This window comes from Leptidea sinapis, chromosome 1 (genome assembly GCF_905404315.1).
Source record: "Leptidea sinapis chromosome 1, ilLepSina1.1, whole genome shotgun sequence".
NCBI lineage: Eukaryota > Metazoa > Arthropoda > Insecta > Lepidoptera > Pieridae > Leptidea > Leptidea sinapis.
This window is the reverse complement of record NC_066265.1, coordinates 16,398,211-16,424,569: the sequence shown is the minus strand read 5'-3', so window position 1 is coordinate 16,424,569 and position 26,359 is coordinate 16,398,211. Positions and strand designations below refer to the sequence as shown.

The 26,359-nt window shown below is 34.9% G+C and overlaps 1 protein-coding gene across 2 annotated transcripts in view; it reads left to right on the top strand.

Annotated features, from left to right (window-relative positions):
- LOC126965936 (netrin-1-like) overlaps positions 1 to 26,359 on the top strand; it is a 262,688-nt gene that overhangs the window by 188,929 nt on the left and 47,400 nt on the right. The window contains exons 6-7 of one of the 2 annotated variants that reach the window (XR_007729635.1): positions 124 to 304; positions 1,476 to 5,841. Coding sequence is in view for 1 of the 2 variants with exons in the window: in XM_050809750.1 (XP_050665707.1) it covers positions 124 to 301 (178 nt within the window). In the remaining variant the exon portion in view is untranslated. Of the gene's footprint in view, positions 1 to 123; positions 305 to 1,475; positions 5,842 to 26,359 lie in introns of those variants that run through there. The other variant, XM_050809750.1, reaches the window with a different exon arrangement.

Sequence of the window (26,359 nt, the reverse complement as noted above, 5' to 3'; positions counted from 1 at the left end):
TATGCACACGGTACTTTTGATTGGTGGTTTTGGAAGCGAATGCCTGTCTCTGACGTCACTAAGATGGCGTCTGGTCGGTGTACGAACGCGCGGAATAATACGTGGTGTTGCGTGTGTCCGCAGTCATAATGGGTCGAGTGGTCGCACGCGAGGGCGGCAGCGCGGACGCGTGGGTTCGGCTGACGTTAAGCGTGCAGGCCGTGTACAAGCGCGCGCCGCGGTCGCGCCTACGCAGAGGGCAGCTCGCACTCTACGTCCGCGCCACAGACCTCGCCTGCAAGTGTCCCAAGATCAAGATTAACAAGTACGAGTCTATTACTTATTAAAATATTTACCTCAACATCTTATTTAATTTTTTTCGGATAACTTACAGCTAGTTTATTAAGTAGTACATCATTAAATTCTGAAAGCTAATTACAAATCTTCACTAAAGTTCACAAGAAAAGCAGCCAGGTAAGTAGCATACAAATTAGCTGGAATAGCCAGCTGATTACAATTTTTATGACAATAAGGGACGAGTAGCAGGATGCTCAGCTGATGGTAATTGATACGGCCTGCCCATTACCATTGCCGCGAAAAGTTCGTCACCATGAGACAAGATGTTATGTCCCTGGGCAAATCAGTAATTTAGTGAAATTACGGCGTCCTTCAGACCAAATCACAATAATGCAAAGGAGGGAGGTTCCTTGACTGGTGATTATTAGCAGTATTATAATAGTACATAATATAATAGTAATTTCCTAACATGACATAACTTGTAAATAAATAATTTATACAATAATAATTAATAATAATAATAAGTTATTTAAGTATTTAATATCAAAGTAAGAATTACTTATGAATGTGAATTGTCAATCTTATTTATTAAGAAGTAATGAACTCATTGCCGCTCATTTAAACAAACAAACATTTACCTAGAGCTTCTGTATTTTACAAAACATTTAAATAACCTATACAGGTTTACGTGTTTACGGTTTAGATGTGTAAATGACCTAAGTATGGGGTAATCAGCCTAGCGAAACTCTAAGAAAAAAGCGATTCGCTCGATTGTATGAAACGTGCAGTCATTAATAGATTGACAGATAACGGCTATGATCTTGTAAAAAACGGAGATAACTGAAATCCACTACGTTCTAAGCAATTCTTTGCTTTCAAACTTAGCCGGATTATACTTCATCGCCAATCGGAATACTGTACTAATGTAATAACTACTCTTTCGTACTTATGTCAAATGACTGCACGTTTCATACCAATCTATATTTCATTTTTTACTTAGGCAGTCCCGCTTCTTATTACGTAGTATTTACATCCTCTTTGGGAGTTATAATTTACAATTATGGTAGAATTATCAATTTTATACTTCGATACTACCTACTCTTTTTCAATGATTAGGGGAGAAATTGCTTTTCTCAATAGACATTCTCTCTATACAGTAGACAGACTCTGATTACTAAAATTACTTCTATGTTTCGCAGGTCCTACCTAATCCTAGGAGTGGAAAAAGAAGGAATATCGTCAGGCTTGCCGGGATTAACAGTCGGAGATAGAACCCTGTTGTTGGAGTGGCGCGACGACTGGCACAGACGTATCCGACGACTTCAACGGCGAGCTGTCAACTGTCACTAACTGCCGCCATATTTAAAAAGTATTCGCGAGGCAACAGTCGCGGGTAGAGCCTCTAAAATCGAATGTTGAATGGATCCGTCTATGTTCCGTGCAAAACTGCCATTATGCTGTCTAATATAGTTACGACTAGTCGTCTGTAAGTTAATTAATAGATTCATTAGATATATCACGATAACTTCGCTTTTGTAAATTTAACTCGATTTTTCAGGTATGACAACATTGACCCTATCATTTTATACCAAAAATATTCTTCTATTCCCTGCTAGGATTTCGTTATCACTTTACTCTTAAATTCGTTATTTTCGTCATTAACGATCGATTTTTTGTAAGAAAGTGACTTTTAAGATTATTTATTGACTTATATAATATAGATATAGAGTTTCGTTCCATTTCATGCATTTTTTGTAAAATTGTTATTTTATATCGAAATGCGTATGTTAATATTGTTTTAGGAAGTTTGAGGCGTGAGTGTTAGGTTAGGCGCGTTTTAACTTTTTGTATGATATAGAGTTAAGAGTTTGATTCATATCCACATTAGTCATAAAGTTATGTACCTCATTTATTAAGTAACTAAGCCTAGAATTATTTAAAAGGGGTTAAACAAATTTTGAGCCGATATTGATGTTTTCGTTTTCCGAAAAGGCTTTCGAGCGAAGTAATGATTTTTGTTGTAATCAATGACTCCCATCGGTCAACATTTTTGTAAACGCACATTAAATTTTGCTCAACCAACTCAACCCCTTTTGTTTCAAATCAATCTTAATTAGATACCTTATATGTTAATGAATTCTCCGAAAAACATAGTAGATATAATCCCAAGGAGAATAAGGATTTTTAAAAAGTATTTGTTGTACCGCAAGTAGTAGTAATGCCAAGCAGACTCAATGTCGTCATTTTTCAATCTTGCCAAAGTAAGCCGTAAGTAATTCCGAGTCGGCCTATTTACTTACTTTTTGTACTTCTAAAGTAACTCTGCCTCATTTAAAATGTACAGTATTATTAGTTTTACTTCAGTAAAATAATTTGAAAACGTATTCAGTTATAGAAATACTACGCTTGATTCTTGAAAGACAAAGTATCCACAAATAATGATTCCAACCGCCGTCATAATATTATTTAAATAACAATTGTTTTGCTTGAAATCGATTTGCTTTCCCGTTGTAAGTGGTTAAATAATAAATTGTGAAAGTTACGTCTATGGGGGCTCATTTAACTCAGAGCTGTCCAAACGCCAATACAGTGAGCGTTTCTCACAGATTATTTTATATAAATATTGCAGTTGAAAGAAAACTACCAAATTAAAATAATTTGCTTGTAATATTCTGTAGTCAACATGAATAGCATGACAATACAAAAGTTTCCGCAATTCACACATTCCCTTTGTAATAGTACAATCAGGTACAATATCTAAATAGTATAGTCGTGTAATGAGGTACAATTGAGCCGTCAGCGTCAGCGATCTCGCAGGTACTGTCACGTACACAATGCAACCAATCATCTTGATGGTTCAACAATTTACAATTATGTGTTCTGTTGTGTGTGGCGCTGTCGCCCGGGTTAATGTTCGCTAAACTATACTTCAAGAAACTGAAATAAATAACATGATATATAGAATTATTAATGCAAGCAATATGCGATTAAAGAATAAACTTTTTTAATATGTATTTAATTTTATTAAATGATATTGATAATCAAATTATGTTCTAAGAAAACTTTTTTGCTTTAGTCAATGCCTTTTAAAGAGTATTTATTAAAAGATCTAAAAGAAAAAGTTTGCCATCACACAAAACTATAATATTTTTCTCTAAGTGAACATATCGTGAGTATATATTTATTGTTTCGCGTGAACTGGAAAGTAATCTTTATGGAAACGGTGTAATGTTGATGGATATTGTTCCAATTTTATGAACTCTAATCGGCTTCATAAATCAAATAAGATTATTTAAATTATGCTTTCCGATACCGTTCATGTTCTTGGTATAAGCACAATATTGAACAATGTAATTAAAGTTAACATTTTGCCTGGCGTTTCATGGAAATCATTACGTGGGATCTTATGTTACATAAACAGAGAATGAGATGTTCCATAGCTCTCTTGAACAAAGAATCCTGGTTGATTTCTATGTCAATGAAAACAGGAACGATTTGGAAAGCATTGGCCTTCCCAAATTTATGGGCTCTAAATGGTTACCACGTCAAATCTATAGTATCTATCTTAAGTCAAATATAATCATTTATATCAGTTAGACAAAGTAACTACACGAAATCGAAAATACACCTTCACTATTACCACAAATGAATATATATTATTGTAGACAAAAAAACAACTTGTTTTATATGAGAGTACTAGCTGATGCCCGCGACTTCGTCCGCATAGATAAAGGGTTTTTAAAAATAATAAGCAAGTTTGGAATTGAAGATTATCTCATGTCCTATTCCAGTTCCGGTTCCCGTTTTCGCTCCCGTTCCCAACATATTATATGCATCTTATTTCGAGGAAGATTGATATAGAAAATTAAATATTACTATTTGTATAGTAATAGCTAATCGACGTGAATATCAGTTTTTCACAAATCCAGTGGAAACCATGAATTTTTCCAGGATTGATCCGGGGATTGATACATTTGAATGTAGCATATGTCTTTTCCCAAGATCCAGTGTATCGCTGTACAAAATTTCATCAAAATCGATTCAGTAGCTACGGTGTAAAGGCATAACAAAAAACTTACACTCTCATTTATAATATTAGAAGGGATTTGTAAAACATTTTTATTATGATCGCGACTGTACCTAATTGATAGTTTACGACTTACGTCTTACATTAGCTATTATTGATGATGTTAATCCGGTTTTAAGCAATAATTGAATACGTTTTCCAAAATATTTAAATAATCATTTGATAGCATGACTTAGAATCGCTTGATTGTAACTGTAAAAAGTGTATTTAGGAATTAGATGGATTTAATTAATATTTTAGATTATTATCTTTAGATTTATATTATTCGAGAAAATCTATTTTGCGCTTTATTTAGTAAAGTGCTATGGAACTTTTCTCACTATAAACCTCTTTATTCAACTATATAAATTACGTTTGGGATGAGATATTGCTGTCAATTGTGAAAAACTCCAATTTTTGCTGTTGTCTGTTCTACAAATTAATCAAAGACTAAACCACCCCACAGATACATGATTATAGTTATGTCAAATAAAATATTGAATACGTCATAATATAATTACTTAGATAATTTATACGTCTAGATAGTCTCTTTCTGTTCAACAACTGATAAAAACAAGCCAGGAATATTAGTTTAGTGTGCGTGACACGCTACGTCTTACACTCGTGATTTGTATGACACTTTGTGTTAGTGTGCGTTATGCTCCAATAGAGGTTAGTTCTAAAGCCATTTTTTGACGTTTTCACAGCTGTCATAGTCTATCTCGACGTATAAATGATCTAGGTTTAATGACTTGAAAGGAAACAATAACCATAACATAATTCGAGAAACTCTGCGGTTACTCCTTTAAATAAAACAGGTTTAAAGTCAATAATAATAAATAACTTACCATTTTATTAAAATTCTACATTTTCCATGTAAATGTTAACATAACTTTCAAGAAGCATTTTAAAGCATTTCTATGTATTAATTAATATATCTCGGAATAAAATAATTAGAATAAAATATGAGTTTATTTGTAAGTAGAAAGCATAACAAACCAAAAAAAAATAAAAAATAAATATCGACGCTGCAGAAGTAATCTTGGATTTGATGTAATAATATATTTTAATAATTATTTATTATAACATTGGAAATTTGTAATCTAAAAACGAACCATAACAAACAATTTTACTTTGAGTCTTATTTTTCTTTGACACCACGGACAATTAAAAAAAGAAGGACTCCGCGTCGTGTTATTAGCAAGTGGAGCACCGTTATGCTAGTGTGTGTGCGATTACGGGGGATACTAGTTACACAATTTTTTCTCCCTTAAATAATCATATATGGCCACAAATACTTATATAGTATCATTTTTACACTTATTCACAACGCACGACGGCATTTTTAAAAATATTTTATTGAGACGCAAACTGATCTGTCACAGACGATGACAATTCTCATAATGGCCGCCTATCGGCCTGTAGTAGTGTAAGTTTGTGCGTGGGGCTATGTATTTACACGTTAATTGGCTTGTTTTGGTCCTACACTGTTATGTAAGGTGACACGGAGTCCTTTTTTTTTTACTAGTCCGTGCTTTGATACTTATTTTGAAAATAAGCGATTACACATCTAATTAATTATGTATCATACATATCGCTTATTTATATTATAATGCAATGACGTTGTATACACATATAAGGACTTTAATTTGCAGTCTGATAGCGGAACTCCAATGGTGTGTTTAAAGCATTTTACTAGCGTAATAGAGAAACACTCTCCTCATTACGACGAGACTAAATTTAAAATGTTCATGTGTGCTAGTTTTACAGATGTGTTAGTGAAGTGTGTAGTATTTTGCTTTTGGTCAATCCCTTGACAAATATTGATTAACGGCTTCATATTCACGTATGCAATATTCTATTATCTAACACATATTTTTTTATTAAGTTATTCTTTAGAAAATAGAGTGTTTAGTGCGTATATAAAATGAAATACAAAATATTTTAGTGAATATGTTCTACGAAAATAAGCGCCACGAAAGCAGTATAGAAGAAACAGTATTTACCTGTGAAATGTTTCTTTAATTGGATTGTTCCTCTAGATAACAACATAATCTAACACAGAACACGACTCTATGTTATTTTTTAATTAATATCCGTTAAAACACAGAACAATTACGATAAAAACACTAAAATTAAAATGCGAACCAATTTGACAGGAGACTATTGGACACTAAATTGTTTCAAAATAGTTTCACCGTCGATCTATTCCGTCTCTTTCTTACACCTAGGGTTTTGTGTAAGGTTAGTTATCTCAATCTCACACAGGGTTCGTCTATTACGCTAGTATACTACGTTTATTGTTAAAACACAATATAAGCACACTTTTCCCCTTAGTCGTATGTCAACGGTCACTTTCCGATTCGGGTTCTAAATTCAAAACACGTAACCTGAACTGATTAAATGTTTTACATTGCTGTTTATTGACCAATAATATTTTAAACAACTGGAGTAAATGCGGTAATGTATCCATATAGAAATCGAAACTTTAATAATCTTGGTGTAATTTGTGGCATCTTTCATATATCGGCTTTGTTTTTATACGACGTGATTTCTCTATATGTATAGAAGGTCATTGTTATAATGCTATGTTTTAAAAACGACAAAACATGAAATTTTGACAGACATGAGAACGGTCAAAGAGCACACAAAACAAATCCAAAAATGTTATATTATAGTTATAAATTGTAAATCAGACTTTATTTATTTTATATTTTACAATGTGTGTATTTTTATGATCTGTGTAGAACTAATTAATTCGCGGTGTATTTTCAATTATTGTTATGATAGCCTGCTCCTGTGATGTAATTAATGTTATTGGTTATATTTATTTAAAATAAAATACATTAATATACATATAGCTATGTTTCATTCGTATCAATATATCCTTTCTATTATTATCTTAAAAGACTCATCATGAAAATAAAAATCACCGTTCGCGTAACGCTAGCGTTCGTTAGTAACGCTCTCGTCACGCATTTGATAGAATAACTACTAGAAATAGAGTATTGGGAATTTATTTTTATTTATTTATTCCATGAACAAAATTATCTTAATATATATAATAATAAAGACATACTCGCAAAACCTCTAAGGTTTATGTGCGAGCGGTAAGTTCGCATTACAATAATAAATAATAATAGAAAGTACAAGTAAATATCAAAATCTAATAACCTTCATATTCAAGTAAACCAGCATCATTTTAGAAATATGTTTATTAAGTGATGACTCTACATCGGTTCGTAAAGGAGCTTTGACATGGGGAGAAGAACCGATAAGAAGCTCCCAGCTCATCATTTAAATCATATAACAATGTATTTATTTATACAGTACAATCTATACACAACATCATCTAACAAGTCGATGAATCTTTTTTTTATGGAATAGGAGGACAAACGAGCGTACGAGTCATCTGGTGTTAAGTGATCACCGCCGCCCACAATCTCTTGCAACACCAGAGGAATCACAGTAGCGTTGCCGGCCTTTAAAGAGGGAGTACGCGCTTTTTTTGATGGTACCCATGTCGTATCGTCCTGGAAACACCGCACAAGGAAGCTCATTCCACAGCTTTGTAGTACGTGGAAGAAAGCTCCTTGAAAACCACACTGTGGAGGACCGCCATACATCCAGATGGTGGGGATGATATCATAAATTATGGCGTGTCGTGCGAATGTGGAATTCGGCGGCAGGAATCAGGTTTATATATCTTTAATAAATTGTACTTATTAAAAATAACAATTGCTTGCCCCATTAAATATTCACAAGGGCCGACGCTATTACATTATTACTAGATATTTGAAGGGATAATAATATCAGAACAGAAAATAGAAGAAAATAATGAATAATTATTATAAGTACTTAACTCTGACGTGTCCGTTCGGTGCAGCAGCTACGAGCCAAATGGCTACTAATCACCACTACGCTGCACAAACGAAACCTTAGTAGACTTATGTTGGCAATCCTAGCTCGAACAGCCAATCAGGAACAAGCTCCTACTGACTGTATCGGTTTTAAAATACAAATAAGCTACTTTTTAGTTTTAAGATGTCAAAACATAACTCTTTTAACTTTGAATTATTTAAATTAGGTTTTATTCAATATTATTTATTAAGCTTATTCGTCGGATCAAACGTGCGGAAATAAGTTTTACATCAAAAACATTTACTGTGTTATTACAAAAAAGTTAAACATGTGTTTAACACTTGTTTTAAAAAAGATCTATTACAAATCTTTATCTTTCTGTTATTTAGCGTTCAACATTCTTTAGACAATCCTTATATATAACCACGAGTCAAAGCTATAATGATGTGTATAACGGATAGATTATATTCATGTGGAGGATTTAGATTATATATTGACACATAGATGACAACTGAAAAAAATTGCGTTCCGTTCCTTTCTTCCTGTACACTTCAGTAATTTATGTTGTGCTTAACGACTTTTAAGTTAAACACTGTTTTGTAATAGAAAAAGATAAACTCCATTTTAGACGTCTTTATTTTTTGGTCACTGACTTTGTTAAGGTAAGGTCACTGTCTATCAAAACATCTGCCTCAGCCATATTTAATTTTTTTTTCTAATAACACCGCTATATTATAAATATTTTGTAATTAGAACAATTTTTCTTCATGTGATAAAGTCACGAGACGAACGAAACGTTCACCTTATGGTTTTTTTTATGAAAAAGGAGGACAAACGAGCTTACCTGTACCTGTACCTGGTGTTAAAGGATCACCGCCGCCCACATTCTCTTGCAAAACCAGAGGAATCACAGGAACGTTGCCGGCCATCGAGGACACATCCAGATGGTGAAAATGATATCCTAACTAGCGTTTCGTGCGAAGGTTCCATCCAGCCGTTCACACTTGGTCCCCGACAATTTGAACTGCTCTGCGTTCCACGCGGTCAAATGGTTAGCGCTGATTCTGATGACAGCAATACTCCATCTGTGGCCGGACCTGAGCTTTGCAGAGTGCTTGAATGTGGGCCGGCTTGAAGTATTGCCGTGCTCTATTTATGACGCCCAGCTTCTTCGAAGTCAATTTGGCTTTATCCTCCAGATGACCATGGAATTGGCAATCTCGCGAGTTTTCAAGACCCAGTGTTCCCATACTACGTAATTTTTCTTTCTTTCTTTCACGTGACACATGGGGCACACTAAAAGTTTTGCATTTCTAGCTAATCGGAAGTATTTGAATTTCGAATGTTTTTTGAAACGTTGCAACCTTCTTAGTAATAAAAAAAAACAATTGGTGGGAAATCGTTTGTCAATTGTATTTTATCACACATTAAAGTTCTACGTACGCAACGATAATGGAATTACGTCGAAATGATTTTAGAGCGATGACTTTAAAAGTTCTGACTCTCCGCAAGACTGTGCCGCTCGTCTTCAAAATGCTTTTGGGAGAGAAGCACCTTGCTTGAGCACCGTGAGGCGATGGTTTGCTGAATTTGAGAGAGGTCGGAATTCTTAAATGACGAATTTCGTGAAGGGCGGCTTTCAACTGCCGTCAACGAAAATAGTGTGGCTACTGCTAAGCGGCTAATTGATAAAACCCGCAGATTACCTATGACACATTCGAGGACTTGAAAGAAGAATTGAAAGTTCGGAAACTTTGTTGTCGTTGGATCCCCCATGAACTGACAGTGGAGCAGAAGCGGTTTCACGTGGAATGGTGCTCACAGATGCTAATGAAGTACGACCACGAACATTGTAATGCCGTTTATCATATTGTCACAGGAGATTATCGAATTTTTTTTCTCAGCTACGTGTTCCATCTGCACAATTTTACTTCAAAATCAAAAGAGTGTTAATGCCGAGTGTTATTCTATCATTTATTTACCAGGGATGTTAAACAAAGATCGCGAAAGACGATGTACTATTAATCTACACACGGCCACAAAACTAAGTCATGTTTAGCTTTAGATATTTTTGTTACGTCTAATTAGTGTTAAGTAGCACTGCCGTGCTAACTGGACTAAAAAATAAATAAATATATCTAAGAGGCCAGCAACACTGCTGCGATTCCTCTGGTGTTGCAAGATGAAGGAAGAAGAATGTGCGCGGCGGTGATCACTTTTTTATGAAAATAAGCGTCGAGACGAGCAGGACGTTTGTTTGTCCTCCTCTCCCATAAAAAAAGACCGGACATTAGATCAGATCTCTGTAAGAGATTGGACTTAACTGTATGTAGGCCGCAGAAAACAGGAAATGTTCTTTTAAAATCTCCACAAGTAGTATCCGCAATTAATTTGTTCTGTTAAATTAAAAACATTCGGGAAATGCTTCCCAAGACACTATTAATAACAATGCACAGCGTAAATATAAGACAGTAAAACATGTGCCCAGCAACTTATTTCCCGAGGGGATGCCTACCCGTCATATTTCATGTTACACCCACATTATCAGCTACGTTTTAGCGTTTCGTAGAATTGTTGGGAAATAATTGAACGGTGAAATACATTTTTATTTGCTAATTAGAATCATTATTCTTATAAAGATTACTATCACTGTTCGGCAGTGGTATTATCACTTATCACACTATCAACGGTAGGTGACCATCCTATTTATAAAGTAGCCTTTTAAAAACGGCCACACTTACGGTCTTCTATCAGCTGCAAATTAATCGACTGCAAAGGATTTATTTTTTCTTTATTTATTTATTTATTTAAGGGCTTTTTTATTTATGTACATGTCAGCCCTGCAAATTATAATTCGACAAATTTTGCCAATTTCCAACATGAATTGGTTAACATTTTGTCAAATTATATCATTTTTAGAAAACAAGAGACTTCTAATTATCATATAGAAACTAAGTCTGTTACGTTGAAGTCTTTTGTTTTGAGACACAACATTACCATTCAAAACTCTTCCTTACAGGTGTGAGGTGACCATAATTATTCTCTCTCTATCGTACCTACGTAACACTGAAAATGTTTCCAAAATGAAAAACAGCTTAATGTTGAAAGTTGCCAATAGTTTTATTGTGTTTCGAAAAAATCTCCGTTCCTCTCGACAGAACGTGGCATTCGATGGAACCACTGAGAAAAGCATTGGGCCCATTCTTCCGGGTCTCTTCTATGGCATTTTCTTATGCTTTTACCGCATCCTAAGGGCTCGTAAAGCGAATACCTCGAATTTTATCTTTAGTTCTTAGGAATAAATAAAAGTCGCAGTGCGCCAGGTCAGGACTCATTATTTCGACACCTGCCATAGTCAAATATTTCACAGTACGTTTTGTGAAGTGCGCTGAAGCATTTTCGTGGTGAAGGAGGATCCTGCTTCGAGGGCGCTGCTGTCGAATTTTTTCGAAGACAACAGGCAAACAGCGATTGACATACCAGTCTGCAGTAACTGTCCTTCCATCTTCAGTCGTCGCTGTTAAAGGACGTCCTCACGCAGATCATCATTGAGATTGCTACGTCCACGCTTAAACTCGTTAAACCAATTGTAAATAGTGGCACGAGATGGGGCTTCATAATCGCAGTCATAATAAATCAATGACCGAAAATTTTCTCGCATTAGGTTCATTTTCACGTGTAACAAGAGTTTTAGATTTGCCGCCAATTCACAAAAACAAATGACAAATGAATGTAATATATAGGTTACCAAAGAGTTCAAAAATTAAAAACATAAAAAAAAATCATTTGCAATTTTTCTAACTGACCAGTTCTAAACATTTTCAGTGTTACCCACGTATAAAGTACGTACCTATGTAAATAATAGAGATAAAATCATAACATAGTTTAATAAAAAGTTTATCTATGTCTGTAAATCCGCAATATTCGTTTAAACCACGCAGGGGATTTTGGTTCGGTTTTTATCATCAGTTAGATAAATCTTCAGGTCGTATAGCAGAGCTTAAAAAATAAAAGAAATAAATTGAATGGCTCACGTAGGCTTAGCCTTAATAAACAAATGATATATTGGAATAATTCTTCTAAACTCATTTAGAAATCTCCAAGATGACAGTGATGATTCTTAGACAACAAAAAGTTCATAATTGTAACGTTAAAAGAACCGAGAATTTCAACCTCTTAGAATTGAGCGTTGAGTGTACTGACCAGTTCTTCGTAGACCTTTTGCGCATCCTATCAATCTCAACAAAACGTGTAAGGCTGGGAAGGATTGCTCACAAAATTTTCCTAGCTTATTACATTTACTCTTGCAATATGTGCCAAATACCACAGTGTCTGAATACGAAGGTTTTCAACCAGTGTGTGTTGCTTTATGGATTTAGTGATGATTTACGGTACGCAGACGTGGTCGCTAACTATGGGCCTTATGAGAAAGCTCATGGTCGCGCAGAGGGCAATAAAGAGGGCTATGCTTGGAGTTTCCCTGGAAAATCTAATCAGAAATGAGGAGATCCGTAGGTGAACCAAAGTTACCCACATAGTCCAAATGATTGCGAAACTGAAGTGGCAGGGTACATAGTTTGACGGACAGATGGCCGTCGGGGCAGTGAAGTCCAGGCAAAAGAAACACTGGTAGACCAAAGCAGCGATGGGCAGATGACCTCGTGTATGTCTGGGGAGCAAGTGGATCGATGGATCGATTATGGCAAAGATAGGGAGAAGTGGAAAAAGTCGGCGGAGGCCTATACCCAAAATAGGTCCATAACCAAAATTAATTAAGAAAAAATAATTAATTTGTTCACTTTAAATAAAACTAACACTAGATTTTAAGAACATTAAATTACTAACATTTGTTTGTAAAATAAGGGTTATAGAATAAATGGCTTATTATTATTAATATTAGGTATATCATTATTTTACTCTCATAAAATATACTGGGCCTATTTACATCATAATATTATGTTTGAATACATTTTTACGTTTTTCATGGCATAAGTTTTACTAGTATTCCCTAATTTGAAGAAGCCTTATAACATCATCTTTTGTTACCGTGAAATTGGCAGTTGTCAGCTGTGACAGCTTCCGGATGACAAGTTATTTACATTTTATGTGCACAATTTTTGCCCTTTGCGAGGGTCCTTCCACAGTTTCACAACGTGATATACAATAAATATTCTTAAACAAACATTAATACATATATACGTTGGGCGGACTATATTCTATGTTTAGATTACGGATTGGTCTCCACTGCACTCCAACTAGATACCGCAGGCGTAGTCGCAAAGTGCGACAACTAATACTACGTCCAAGTGGGAGTATTCAAGCCAGTCTCGAACAATGTGTGACGTTGACGTGTTCTGTTAAACTTTGCTAATATTTGAAACTAAAATGCCGGGTTGCGTAGTAAGAATTTGTAAAAATAATATTACAAGAAATAATAAAAACGCCGGGATGGAATATCATCAGTAAGTATTTAGTATTTTATTAATTTCAAACACGAAGCTTATTTTACAAAATTTGAAAGATGCCATTAAGTATCAAGATGCAACGCACATAAGCATCTAATAGTTGCCGTAATAAAAAAGCTATTGTTCTTAGGTAGTGTGATATCTAGTTGGAACACAGCGGAGACCAATACTTAATCTAATGTTTTATGACTATGCGTTATGTAGGATCAGTCCTCTTTTGCAGCACTAAGATGGTATTAATATCGGCTGCATAGCCCTCTAATACATAAATCTACGAAAAAAAAAACTAGAAGTCATAGAACGCAACTCTATACTAGCCGTTTGTTATTCTAGTTAATGATCAACGCTCACGTTCGTCGACGTAGGCGCTAGTCGCCTGCCGCAGTCAACGATCGCTGCCAACGTCGCGGTGGACTATTGTGCGATTGTTGGCCGATTGTATAAGGCGGAACGCACACGAGCGATTAAATAATACAAAATAATAGCAGCATAATAGCAAAAAATAATAGTGGTTTCATAGTTTATTCTACAGATAGATTATATTTCCAAACATTTTGTATACTGCTGTTAATTGTATCTCATAATGAGTTAAGTGTTGTGTTCTCTTTTTTATGTGTACATCATTATGTAGTACTTAATCATCTTAAATTATATTTAATTTCATTAAATATAATTTAAGATGATGGCTTTCTCACATAGTTCACCTCGACTGAACTTATAGCCTTAGGTGACTGATGCGGCTGGAACATTTACATACTAACATTTACCACCACTTCGAAAACGGTGATTAGGAGAAGAAGCGCCAAACAATTTATTGTCACTCTTTCAAATTAACATTTACAGCTTCATCTTCTTACAAATTATTTTCTATTGCAAATAACATTTATTACTTTTACAGTGTGTTAGTTTAACATATAAATATAAAACAATTTAAAACATAAAAAGCTTATTCGAAGTGTTTTCCATTGGGTGCAATACAGTCCTTTAAACGTTGACGCCAGTTATCAATAAGAGCACGCACTCTTTCCATGGTAAAATTCTTCACGTCAATCGCCAATCGTATGGATTGTTTTAGGCACTCAAATTGTCATAAGAGCAAGCCGTACTCTCTAAAACTGACTATAAATCATAATCCAGCGGACTAAGATCGGGACTAGACAGCCAATCGTCAGCTCTGATAAAGTCCGAAACGTTCGTTTCCAACCAAGACTGGGTAGACCGAGCTTTATGACTCTGCCCCGACTCTTGCTGGAAGGACCATTCTTGATTATTGAACACGGTGTTTTAAGGGGCTTTACTACCTTCTCAAGAATAGTATATTGATACACTTGTGCCGATGTTTTGATACCTTTTTCACAAAAGTATGGCTCAATCACTCCTTCATAGCTAATACCCCACCAAACCATCACTCTATCGACTAATGAGGAAGCTCCCTTAGAGCTTTGAGCATAAATACGGTCATTTTTTTTGTTAAAATGTTGCTCAATTGTAAAAAAAAATCTCACCACTTTTTCGTACCGCTTCAGTAGTTGTTTGATTTTACCACCCTATTCTTTTTTAAATTATCAGTTATGACCATCAGTACATCTCTTATAGGCTGCAAGTCCTATGTCATCTTTTAAAACACGCGACATGGTTCTAGGTGCAATCTTCATCTCTCGAAATAATATATTTTGCTTTCGGATGGGATTTCTTTAAATTCTTTTCCTTACTGTTTTGACCACCTTTTTCGTATGAACACTACGTGGACGGGCAGATCTTTTTCTGTTACAAACAAAGGAGGTCCCATTGTACCTATTAATAGCCCGGTACACAAACATTTTACTAATACCACGCGAATGGACAGTTTTAAAAAATGCATTTGCCTCCATACCTGCCATTTTTATCACGCCACTCCATTTTAATATCGCAAAATATTGTACAATGTATTTGCGCCAAAATGAGAATAATTCAAAAACAATAATATTAAAAAGAACAGATTCCATATCCAAATGTAATATTTTATTTATTTTTAATTGTAAAAGTTTTTATGATCAGACTAAGTATAGTTGCAGGCAGAGGTTAAAAATGAAGTACTGTACTATAAACAAATAGAGTTACGTGGTAAAGGTTAATCTAATAACCCAAATGAATTTCTTAATGATACTTCAACTTTGGAAAGTCGACCGTCGTCTATACATAAAAACAGCGTTAACGGTGTTGTTATGCAAATCAAGAGAACGTTGGTGTTCTCTCAGGCTGTGATCTCCTACTGCTGACGCTGATGTTTGCACTGAACATGCCATACGCACTGATCATCAAGGGTTTTATAGGCAAATCGTCAACTAAAATATATCATCTCAACAAAAATATAAATACTAGATGAGACGTTTTTTTATTTTTTTATGTATTAATTTACAAAATATGAAGAAATAAAAATATTTATCATTCAAACAAAACAAATCTTATAACTATATTTACAATAATACGACTACATAAAATTAAAACTATCATTAGGTGGAAGCGTACCAAGAATACTGGCAGCATTACCGCGTTGGATAGCAAGGCTGATCCGTTGACCGAAATTGCTGCCAGCGCTTGGATTTCCAGTAGCCTTATTGAGGCGCGAATATAGTATTTGGAACATTCTTCCTGCCTCTGGGCCCCATCAGCCAAGTGTCTCGACACCAAACGGCACAAAGATGTATGACTCACTGAGGCCAACATATTTGCGACACTTGCCGTCTTCGGCAGTCGAAGCAATAAAATAAAATAAATTGTACAAACCACGGAGTTTTGACTTCAATGCATTATCTTAGTCTACGCCTTATGTTACAAAATGTACAAAAGAAAAATAATATAAACTTAACTAACTTCTATATTTACATACAATTACTAATATCTATAAAAAGTCACAATCGGTCACAAGTACATTACTTACCTACAAGAAATCAACTAGAGATAATATGTTCTTCTAACTAGGTCTCGAAGTGGAGTAAAAATCTCAGTATCTTGCTCATTTCCACCACAACATAAAAAAAACCTACATATGAATCCTATATATAATAGAATGATAACTATTTTGCATTGGATTTATCTTCATCGTGTGATCTACCTTACAACTGACGCGACCACCCGGAAGCGACATAATCGGGTCGTAAGATCGCTCGTCAGTCGCCAGCTTTATGGAAACTTGAACTTCAATGTATAAATCTCATAACAATATCCCATAATAACTCGCACTCTCTCACTTGTACATTTTAATATCGGTATTGTTGTTGCTATTTGCGTTAACAGCAGTTGAGTGAAATGTTCGACAGGTCATTAGCGTCTACCCATTCCCCCCAATATCCACACCCCCCGCCTTCGTACTCTATGTAATGTATCCATCATTAACGGGAATTAAACTGTGCGCTATTTTGGAGCTATTCTGTACACACCATTCATGGAAATTGTCTTGGTCACTAATGTGTCTTAGATCATTCAATTTATTACGAAATGACGAAAGGAGCTATGACTAGTCCATTCCTCAGAACGATTGATTTTTAGTGTGACTTCGATGGTGTCATCGTTGGTTCAGTCTAACATTAATTCTTGACTTAAATTAAGGATTGGTTTCCATTTTAATTTTCGCAGTTATAAAACTATAATATAATGCATAAGTATTATGTGCTATACATCATCTTTGTGCTGCAAAAGAGGACTGATCCCACATAACGCATAGTCATAAACCCTTAGACTTAGGATTGATCTCCGCTGCGCTACAACTAGATACAGCAGTACCTAAAAACAACAGGTTTTTTATTACGGCAACTATTATATACTTGTGTGCGTGTCATCTTGACACTCAATGACATCTTTCAAATTTTGTAACATGCGCTTCATGTTATTTTAAATTGAAATTAAAAAAATACAAAATACTTACTGATGATACGTGATCCCTGTGTCTCAATTATTATCAAAATTTAACAGAACATGTGGCACGTCAACGTCACACATTGTTCAAGACTGGCTCGAGTACCACTTGGGCGTAGTAAAAGTTGCCGTACTCTGCGTCACCAATCCTTAATCTAAGATTCTTGGTTTTAATTTTTGAAACACTTAAGCAGCATTACTTAACAAAAAGAACAAATTCTTATAAACAAATTTTATGCAAACAAAAACTACAATATTCACTACATCCTATAGATTTCTAATATACATTTCTCAGTGCCGTTTCTTTTCATCAATATGTTTATCTATCATATTTCTAATCTATATGAAACGAAATTGTATTTTTGTTTTACGATATGAATCCTATTAATAGGCAGAAATATTACTGCCTTCTACTGAGATGTTATATTTGAGTCACTTCCTGTATTATGAAATTAAGTTAAGTTGAAAACATTTGCTGTAATATATTTGTTATAATAACAATGCATTGTAACAATATCAGTTTCATAACAAGTGTATGTTACAGGTTGGGAAATACTTGGCAGGTTTAATAAGTGTTAATATTTTTATATACTAGCCGACCCAGCAAACGTTGTATTGCCGATATTAAAATCGCGATACAAAAGTAACTGTTGATCGTAGATGGGTGAAAATTTTGAGTTGTATGTATTTTTAATGCTGACTCATAATCATACAAATTTAAAAAAAAATGACAATTAAAAAAATTGGCGTGGACCACCCTTAACGTTTAGGGGAAAAAAATAGATGTTGTCCTATTCTCAGACCTACCCAATATGCACACAAAATTTCATGAGAATCGGTCAAGCCGTTTCGAAGGAGTTTAACTACAAACACCCCGACATGAGAATTTTATATATTCTAGTTTAGTATCGATTTATACGGCTTGGCCAAAACAATAGACTTGTTTATTAGAATAAGGGACGAGACGAGTAGGACGTTCAGCCGATGGTGCCGCTCAGGGTTCTTGAAAATCCCAAAAATTCTGATCGGCACTACTATTGCGCTCGTCTCCTTGAGACATAAGATGTTAAGTCTCGTTTGCCCAGTAATTTCACTGGCTACGGTGCCCTTCAGACCCAAACACAGTAATGCTTACACATTACTGCTTCACGGCAGAAATAGGCGCTGGTTGTGGCAATCTAGCCGGCATTCTATGCAAAGGAGCCTCCCACTGGAGAATGAAGATTTAGGACATATTAGCGTATAAACAAATAAATCATGCAAGAGAGACGAACATCTCTAACGAAGATACAGCAAGATAGTAAAAAGAAAGCGAAGCTCTCGTTACTGTTACCGATTTTAATTTACAAGTCGTAAACAGTCAACCACGCTTGGAATTAGCTAAGTCAGCTACGCCGGCAGGATATACGAGATACTCTAAACAATTTGTAATGTTTTTAAAGTGATAACCATCACTTCTAGGATTAATACACAAATAAAAATTGAAAAACTAAATTTTATGAACGATGCGGGACTCGAACCCACGACCTCCGGCGTTCCGTGCCGGTGCTCTAACCAACTGAGCTAACCGTTCGAGTGACGTATCGTTATAAAATCTTGTATGCTTTGTTCAACTCTCAGGTTGTGGCTTCATCTACAGGATCTACTTTACAGTTGATAACCTGCTCAACCCCAATATTTGCATATTAGGAAATTGACTTGAGATGTCGCTCTTGAAAATCTAAACAATTTGTTATTTTTTTAAAGTGATAACCATCACTTCTAGGATTAATACACAAATAAAATTTGAAAAACAAAACACTCAATTTCATCCAGGTTAATTCGAATTTACATAATAACTTATATGACATAATAAATTATAGACACCTTTATGGAAATCCTTTTTAAATAGAAGATATATTTCGTCTTTATATAAACGGATGAAGATAATTAATGATATACATTGCAATATTTAATACTAATTATTGAAAAAAAGAATCCTCAAAATTGATTTCTTTCGAATTCTTTTTGATGACATTTCTAATATATACTAAATACTACTAACGCTTCGGAAACAATTGGCGCTTTGAGAGAGAAGAAGCGGCGGAAGAAACTCTCCCAGCATTCTTTTTCTTTGCGCTCTTTTCAATAAAAATATACAATACTGTACAGTCATGTTTATCGCTATAAAATAATGTTAATCTAGTCCTAGGCTGTCCGATCACTTAGATATTCAGCTGTGGAGTAGTGAGATTTACGACGGAGCCATTTTTTTATTAAAACATTTTCCAGCGTCCACGCGGACAGGATCGCGGGCAGCAGTTAGTCTTAAATAAAGATTAGTTTGAAAAATAAGTAAATCTGCAAAATCCGTTGTTAAGTTTTAAAGGCCCAGGCTGAGAGGTCGTTCATCAGGACCGGATCAGTACGCGGCCTGATACGTCGTTAACACAGCTGATTGTTTCTGTGTTATGTTTCATTGGCTAGGGCTGGCGACTGGCTGCTGTGGAACGTTGTGCTAATGATACGAGAGTTTGTCTGCAACTTCAAATACAATACAAACTACTTCTTCTTCTTTTATAACGTCAAATCTACCACTCATTAGGAAATGCCTCAGACCTGAGAATAACGGGCGCATGAAACTCCGTGAGCTTTTTTTTGGTTTCCATACCTCGAAAGAAAAAAGCGGAATTTATCTCGTTATTTTGAATGAATTTATATTGTAAGTCAGTACATTGGTTTTATATCTCATAGGTGATGTGATATTCGTTCACTGATATACAAACAAACCATGTTGCAGTCTCAGATTAAATATAAACCACCGCTGTCAAACGACAATATTGATACAAATGAATTATATTACTGGTCTCCACTGTCCGTCCATATATCCCCCCTCATACCTCAGAAGTCTGTATCTCATTTACAAATGCAAATTAAAAAATGGCTGGCAAATAAATTTAAAAAGTTTTTCTTTTATAAAGTTTAAAAAAAATTATGTGAGGTATAACATTTTTAAGGGGAGGTAAAATAAACGAAATTATACTAGAATTTATGGATAATATGATTAATGTCAAATAATGTCAAATATTACATAGATTAGAATAATATTTATCTTCTAATATATATAACTCTCATAAAATTCTCATGAAATTTTGAGTGCATATTGGGTAGGTCTGAGAATCGGACAACATCTATTTTTCATCCCCATTAAATGTTAAGGGAGGTCCACACGAATTTTTTTTTTTATTTTTTTTTAAATTTGTTTGATTATGAGTCAGCATTAAAAAATACATACAACTTCAAATTTTCACCCATCTACAATCAACAGTTACTTTTGTATCGCGATTTTAATATCGGCAATACAACGTTTGCTGGGTCAGCTAGTATTATATATATTTTACTAATCTTTACATTCTTTTCACTACAGGCTTATTCAATCATTCAAAATAAACGAAATATGTTTTTATTAAACTTGACCTCCTACAGACTTACCCTTGTATAAACGAAATGTCACAAAAAGCGCTGAGTGAGATGGCAAACTTTTTTGAGTGCTGACAACCCTCGGCAAATCCCGCAGGATGTAAGGGCAGTGATTTATCGACACGAACCGGAAACCGGCGCAAGGATTACCGAACGATTACGAGGATTCGCAGCACCTTGGGGACATCCTCGTAATCACCAAATGTATCGGCAAATTGCTCTCCGTTTAAGTGTATTAGTTTACGCTTGGATAAGTACGAAATCTGAATGTAGATAAAAATTAATCTATATTAGGAGCTGGACCACTTTTAATACGCACAAGTTTAGTCCTTCAAAAATATCTCGTGAAGTCTGAGAGGGATTCCAAACTAAGTAATGAACCCACGTGCATTTATTAACTTTCTAACAATGAATCATCCCCTTATAGTTCCGGAAACTCGTAAAGGACTCTGGAAAGTCTTGGTGTAGTGACTTGAGATTGAGATTTCTGATTTGAATATTAATATTAAAAATATGTTTACTTTATTCAATAAACCAATACTTATAACTGTATTAAAAGTATTTAATGGCACCGACTTCAAATAAATAATAGTATTTTATTATTATTACAGGTAAAGGTTTGCATAAGATGTGTATTAAATTTAATTATTAATAAGTTATTTTATACTTTCAGTTTTTGAAGTTGTTTTTTTTAAACGTATTTTTTTACTCTTTAGTGCTAGTAGTTAATAACAATAATAATATATAATCAACCTGAATAAAAACTAAAAAAATCGTACACAAAAAACAATTATCATCATCCACGTAAACAAAAATTTTCATAAAATGAAACCTACTGGGCCAAACCATGTAAAATGGGACCAAAAGATGCCATCTTTTTCGCATCATACTAAAGAAGAATTACGTAAATCGGATCATAAATCTCAGCGTAATCGGTGTAAATACATAAAAAAAATACCGATAGAATTGAGAACCTCCTCCTTTAAGAAGTCGGTTAAAAACTATCAGTGGGTACTACTACTGCTTGCTGCCTATATATCCTGGTACACTTGATAATAATAATAATAATTTATTTCAGACATACATCCATAGTTCAACAACAAATAGAGAGAATAGAAAAAATGAAATCTAAAATAAAATAAATACAAGATAACACTTGTACAAGTCCTAATAACCTACGTGCTATATAACAGTATATTACAAATACTATATTTTGCGGTTCCCGCTGCGATGGACATTTGAGCAGTATTTAAAAATGGGACGTTATTGAGGATAATATTACCCGACGAGCGAATGCGTAACCAAAAAGAGGCAATCCCGCAAAAATGTCGTTCACACCAGCGCACGCACACGCAACACATGCTCGAAGCACTATTGTACCTTGGCAGTTTCATTTCGCACTGAAATGGCAGTGGGCAGGGCACATAGTTTGACGGACAGATGGCCGTTGGGGCAGTAAAGTCCTCGAATGGCAACCACGTACCGGAAGACGCAGTGTTAGTAGGCAAGATGGACCGACGATCTGGTCAAGATCGCCGGAATACTTTGGATGAGGGCAGCGTAGGACCGATCGTCGTGGAAATCTTTTGGGGAGGCATTTTTCCAGCATTGGACGTTTTCCGGCTGATGATGATGCATCATTATATTGCACCTTAATGGTGCTATGTGCTTTTCAGCTGAAACTTGTCCACAGTTGATATAAAATTTTTGACAATACGCATTTTTTTTTGTCAAATCTACGCGCAAGCATGTTGCACCTGACAGCCATCGCACGACGCTCACGCTCGATATGTTCGTCATCTGTAACCTACTCATATCATAAAGGATTTTCCCCAAATACTCTAACCGTTACACTCTTTTTACAGGTACATTTAATAAACCCTGTCCAACCCTAAAAAAACTACCAGTAATTAGTATACCAAGAATTCAGGCAGCATTTCCCCGTTGGATAACAAGGCTAATTCGTTGGCTGTAATAGCTTCCAGCACTTGGGTTTTCAGTAATCAAAATCAAAAAAATCAAATCACCTTATTCAAAAAAGTAAATGTTAATTCATAATTAAAAACACAACAGTTATTGAGTACAGTAGATGCATAAATCAACAAACACCGTAAATAAATAAAGGTATTTTGCGAGCATTTTATCAGCGATTATAAAAATATAATAACTTTAATTTTAAAACAGAAAGCAGAATTTCTTACAGGATCATCCTGCCACTACTTAGACTTAGTCAATCCAATTCGGGAATTAGGAGTAGTAATACTACTTCAAAATATTATCTTTTACTGATCATATAAACAATAGTTTCCAGAACTTTTAAAATGCGGAGATTTATATTTAAATTTTCAAATACATAACTGCTCTAAAATGTTCCTAAAATGCTAAAGTTTCGCTCCATTTTACAATATTGTTCTTGTATTTGGAATCAACACTACAAAATATTATGTCATATTGATCGTTTAGAGCGCATACAAAACAGATTCCTATTCTTTCTCGCGGTGCACCAAGGCAAATTTAAAACAATTACGTAGTCAAGAAGACCGGTTGAAATGCTTTAAAATTATCAGACTGGCCGACCGCGTATACCCATCTACGTTTTACCTTCTAGTTGATTCAGAAAACAATTTCTTATTCAAACAAAACAAATCTTATTTATATATTTACAATATTACCTATGATTTTATTAAATTAAAATTATCATTACGGGGAAGTGTATCAAAAACACTGGCAGCGTTGCCGCGTTAGATAGCTAGGCTGAACCGTTGACCGAAATAGCTACCAGCGCTTGGGTTTCCAGTATCCCTATTGGGGCGCGTATAGTACTTTGTACATTCTCCGTGCCTCTGGGCCCCAGGGGCCAAGTGCCTCAACAACAAACGGCACAAAGATGTATGACTCACTGAGACCGACATATTTGCGACGTTTGCTGTCTTCGGCAGTCGAAGCAGCAGCCCCAGCACCAACTGACATGAGAACAACTTGGACATGAGAAGCAGCCAGAGTGTCGACGTAAGTCGCGTCCCACACCAGCGCCCTTCCCCGTGCCCAAGCATTATTTCTAAAAAAATTAAACTAGCATTAAAATAAACAGCTACATTGACCACAGTTTATTTTGCCTATACAGCCGGAGTTTCTAAATTGTCTTACCAAATAAGTATAAGAATTCAATCAGAACTTACTAAGGATTTGATGGAACCCTTATGTGTTTGCGATATTAGAACAAGGTAAAGTCTGGAAAAATATTGGCTGATAACACAAATTAAACTTTCGGAAGGGGAACAATTCGTATTTTATTATGATTCTTGTTTAAAAAACCCATTTTTATGGATATTTTCAACTTCGTTTTCTGTGAGCATATTATGATGGAGAAAAAGTCTCCATTTTCTTACACAACTCAGGATTTTTGCCACATCCACCGAAAAGACAGCCGAAAATTCTGAGCCCCATCGCAATTACCCTCGTCACTTTGAAACATAAAACATTGACCTACTACAGACTACTATAGACAGACCATATTGTCACTGGAGGGCAGTTGATACCATACATCAGTCCATAATTAATATGGCTATTTTTAATAATAATAATATTAACACATTTTTGTACAAATTATCTTGCCCCAAGTTAGGCATAGCCTGTGCTATGGGTTGCAAGACAACGATATATTTAATACAATATACTTACTTAAACATACATAAAACATATAAACATACATGACTCGGAAACAAACATCCATAATCATTATATTATAAATGTTTGCACTTACCGGGATTCAAACCCGGGACCACTTGCTTAGTAAGTAGGGTCGCTAACCACTCGGCTAATTTATAATATTAATTTTTTGTTTTTAGGTCTCAGGTTCAGAGAACATTGAAAAAGTATCTGGTTCCGTGCATCAGTGTGCCCGAACCACTTTAATCAGAAAGAGATTGGTGAGATATTGTGAGAAGCATTGCCTTTTTTTCATGAAAATAAGGTACGAAACGAGCAGGACGTTCAGCTGATGGTAATTGATACGCCCCACCCATTACAATGCAATGCCACTCAGGATTCATGAAAAACCCAATAAATCTGGGCGGTACTACATTTGCGCTCGTCACCTTGAGACATAAGATGTTAAGTCTAATTTGCCCAGTAATTTCACTAGCTACGGCGCCCTTCAGACCTAAACACAGTAATGCTTACACATTACTGCTTCACGGCAGAAATAGGCGCCTATACCGGTACTGCTTGATGTTCCGGACGTGTCTGTCAAGAGTGCAACAATTGAGAAGAAGATCTGTATAATGAAATATATATAAATAAAAAGGCATAAAGGGCACTTATTTTCTCAAAATTTGTTCCTTTAAAATTCTTTTTCATATCATTTCTAGTATACTAGATACTACTACCGCTTCGGAAACAAATGGTGCTCTGAGAAAGAAGAAGCAGCGCAAGAAACTTTTCCAGAATTCTTTTTAATTAAATATACAATATTGTACTGTCATTGCTATTGCTTTAAAATAATCATAATCTAGTCCAAGGCTGTCGGGTCGCTTAGATAGTCAGCTGTGGAGTAGAGAGCCATTTTTTAATAAAACATTTAAATTTATTTATAAACTAGATGACCCAGCAAACGTTGTATTGCGATCATAGTATCATCATCAACTGTAGTTAATCTATGAACTATAGGTAGCTAAAATTAAGTTTGTTTTTTTTAATTCCTGAGAAAGTTAGACAGATACAAAGATTGTAATTAGTTATTCATTTTAAACTTTTCTTTCAATTTGATTTCTGAACGACGGAGGACACATCAAAGGAAAAACAAAATTGTTGTTTTTTTTTTTTCATTTAGAACATTTTCATATTTATTCACCTTTTGAACCTTCTCTCGACTTCCACAAATAATTCAAGACCAAAATTAGCCAAATCGGTCCAGCGGTTCTCGAGTTTTAGCGAGACTAACGAACATCAATTCATTTTTATATATACAATATATAGATAGATAATGCCTAAAAAGAAGCTGGGGCTTTATTATCATAGCGTATACATGTACCCTTAAAGCTATTATGTATCTTATGATTAATACGGTTTATTATGATTTTAATGCGGACTACTTTACTTATATCTGGTTTTAATTTGATCGAGCCAACTTAATGCACCGTGGGAAGACTTATAAAGACTTATTATTATGTACTACCCACATATGGAGATTATAAAGTAGCCCTCAGAGTTTTCCGGTGCCTAATTACGTTTATTAACGTGTCGTTTGGCACCGCATGAGCCAAATGGTGTCAGTTGGCAAAGGCAATGTCTTAATTAGCGTTGTTATCTTTTATTTACAGGATATTGTGTAGAACAA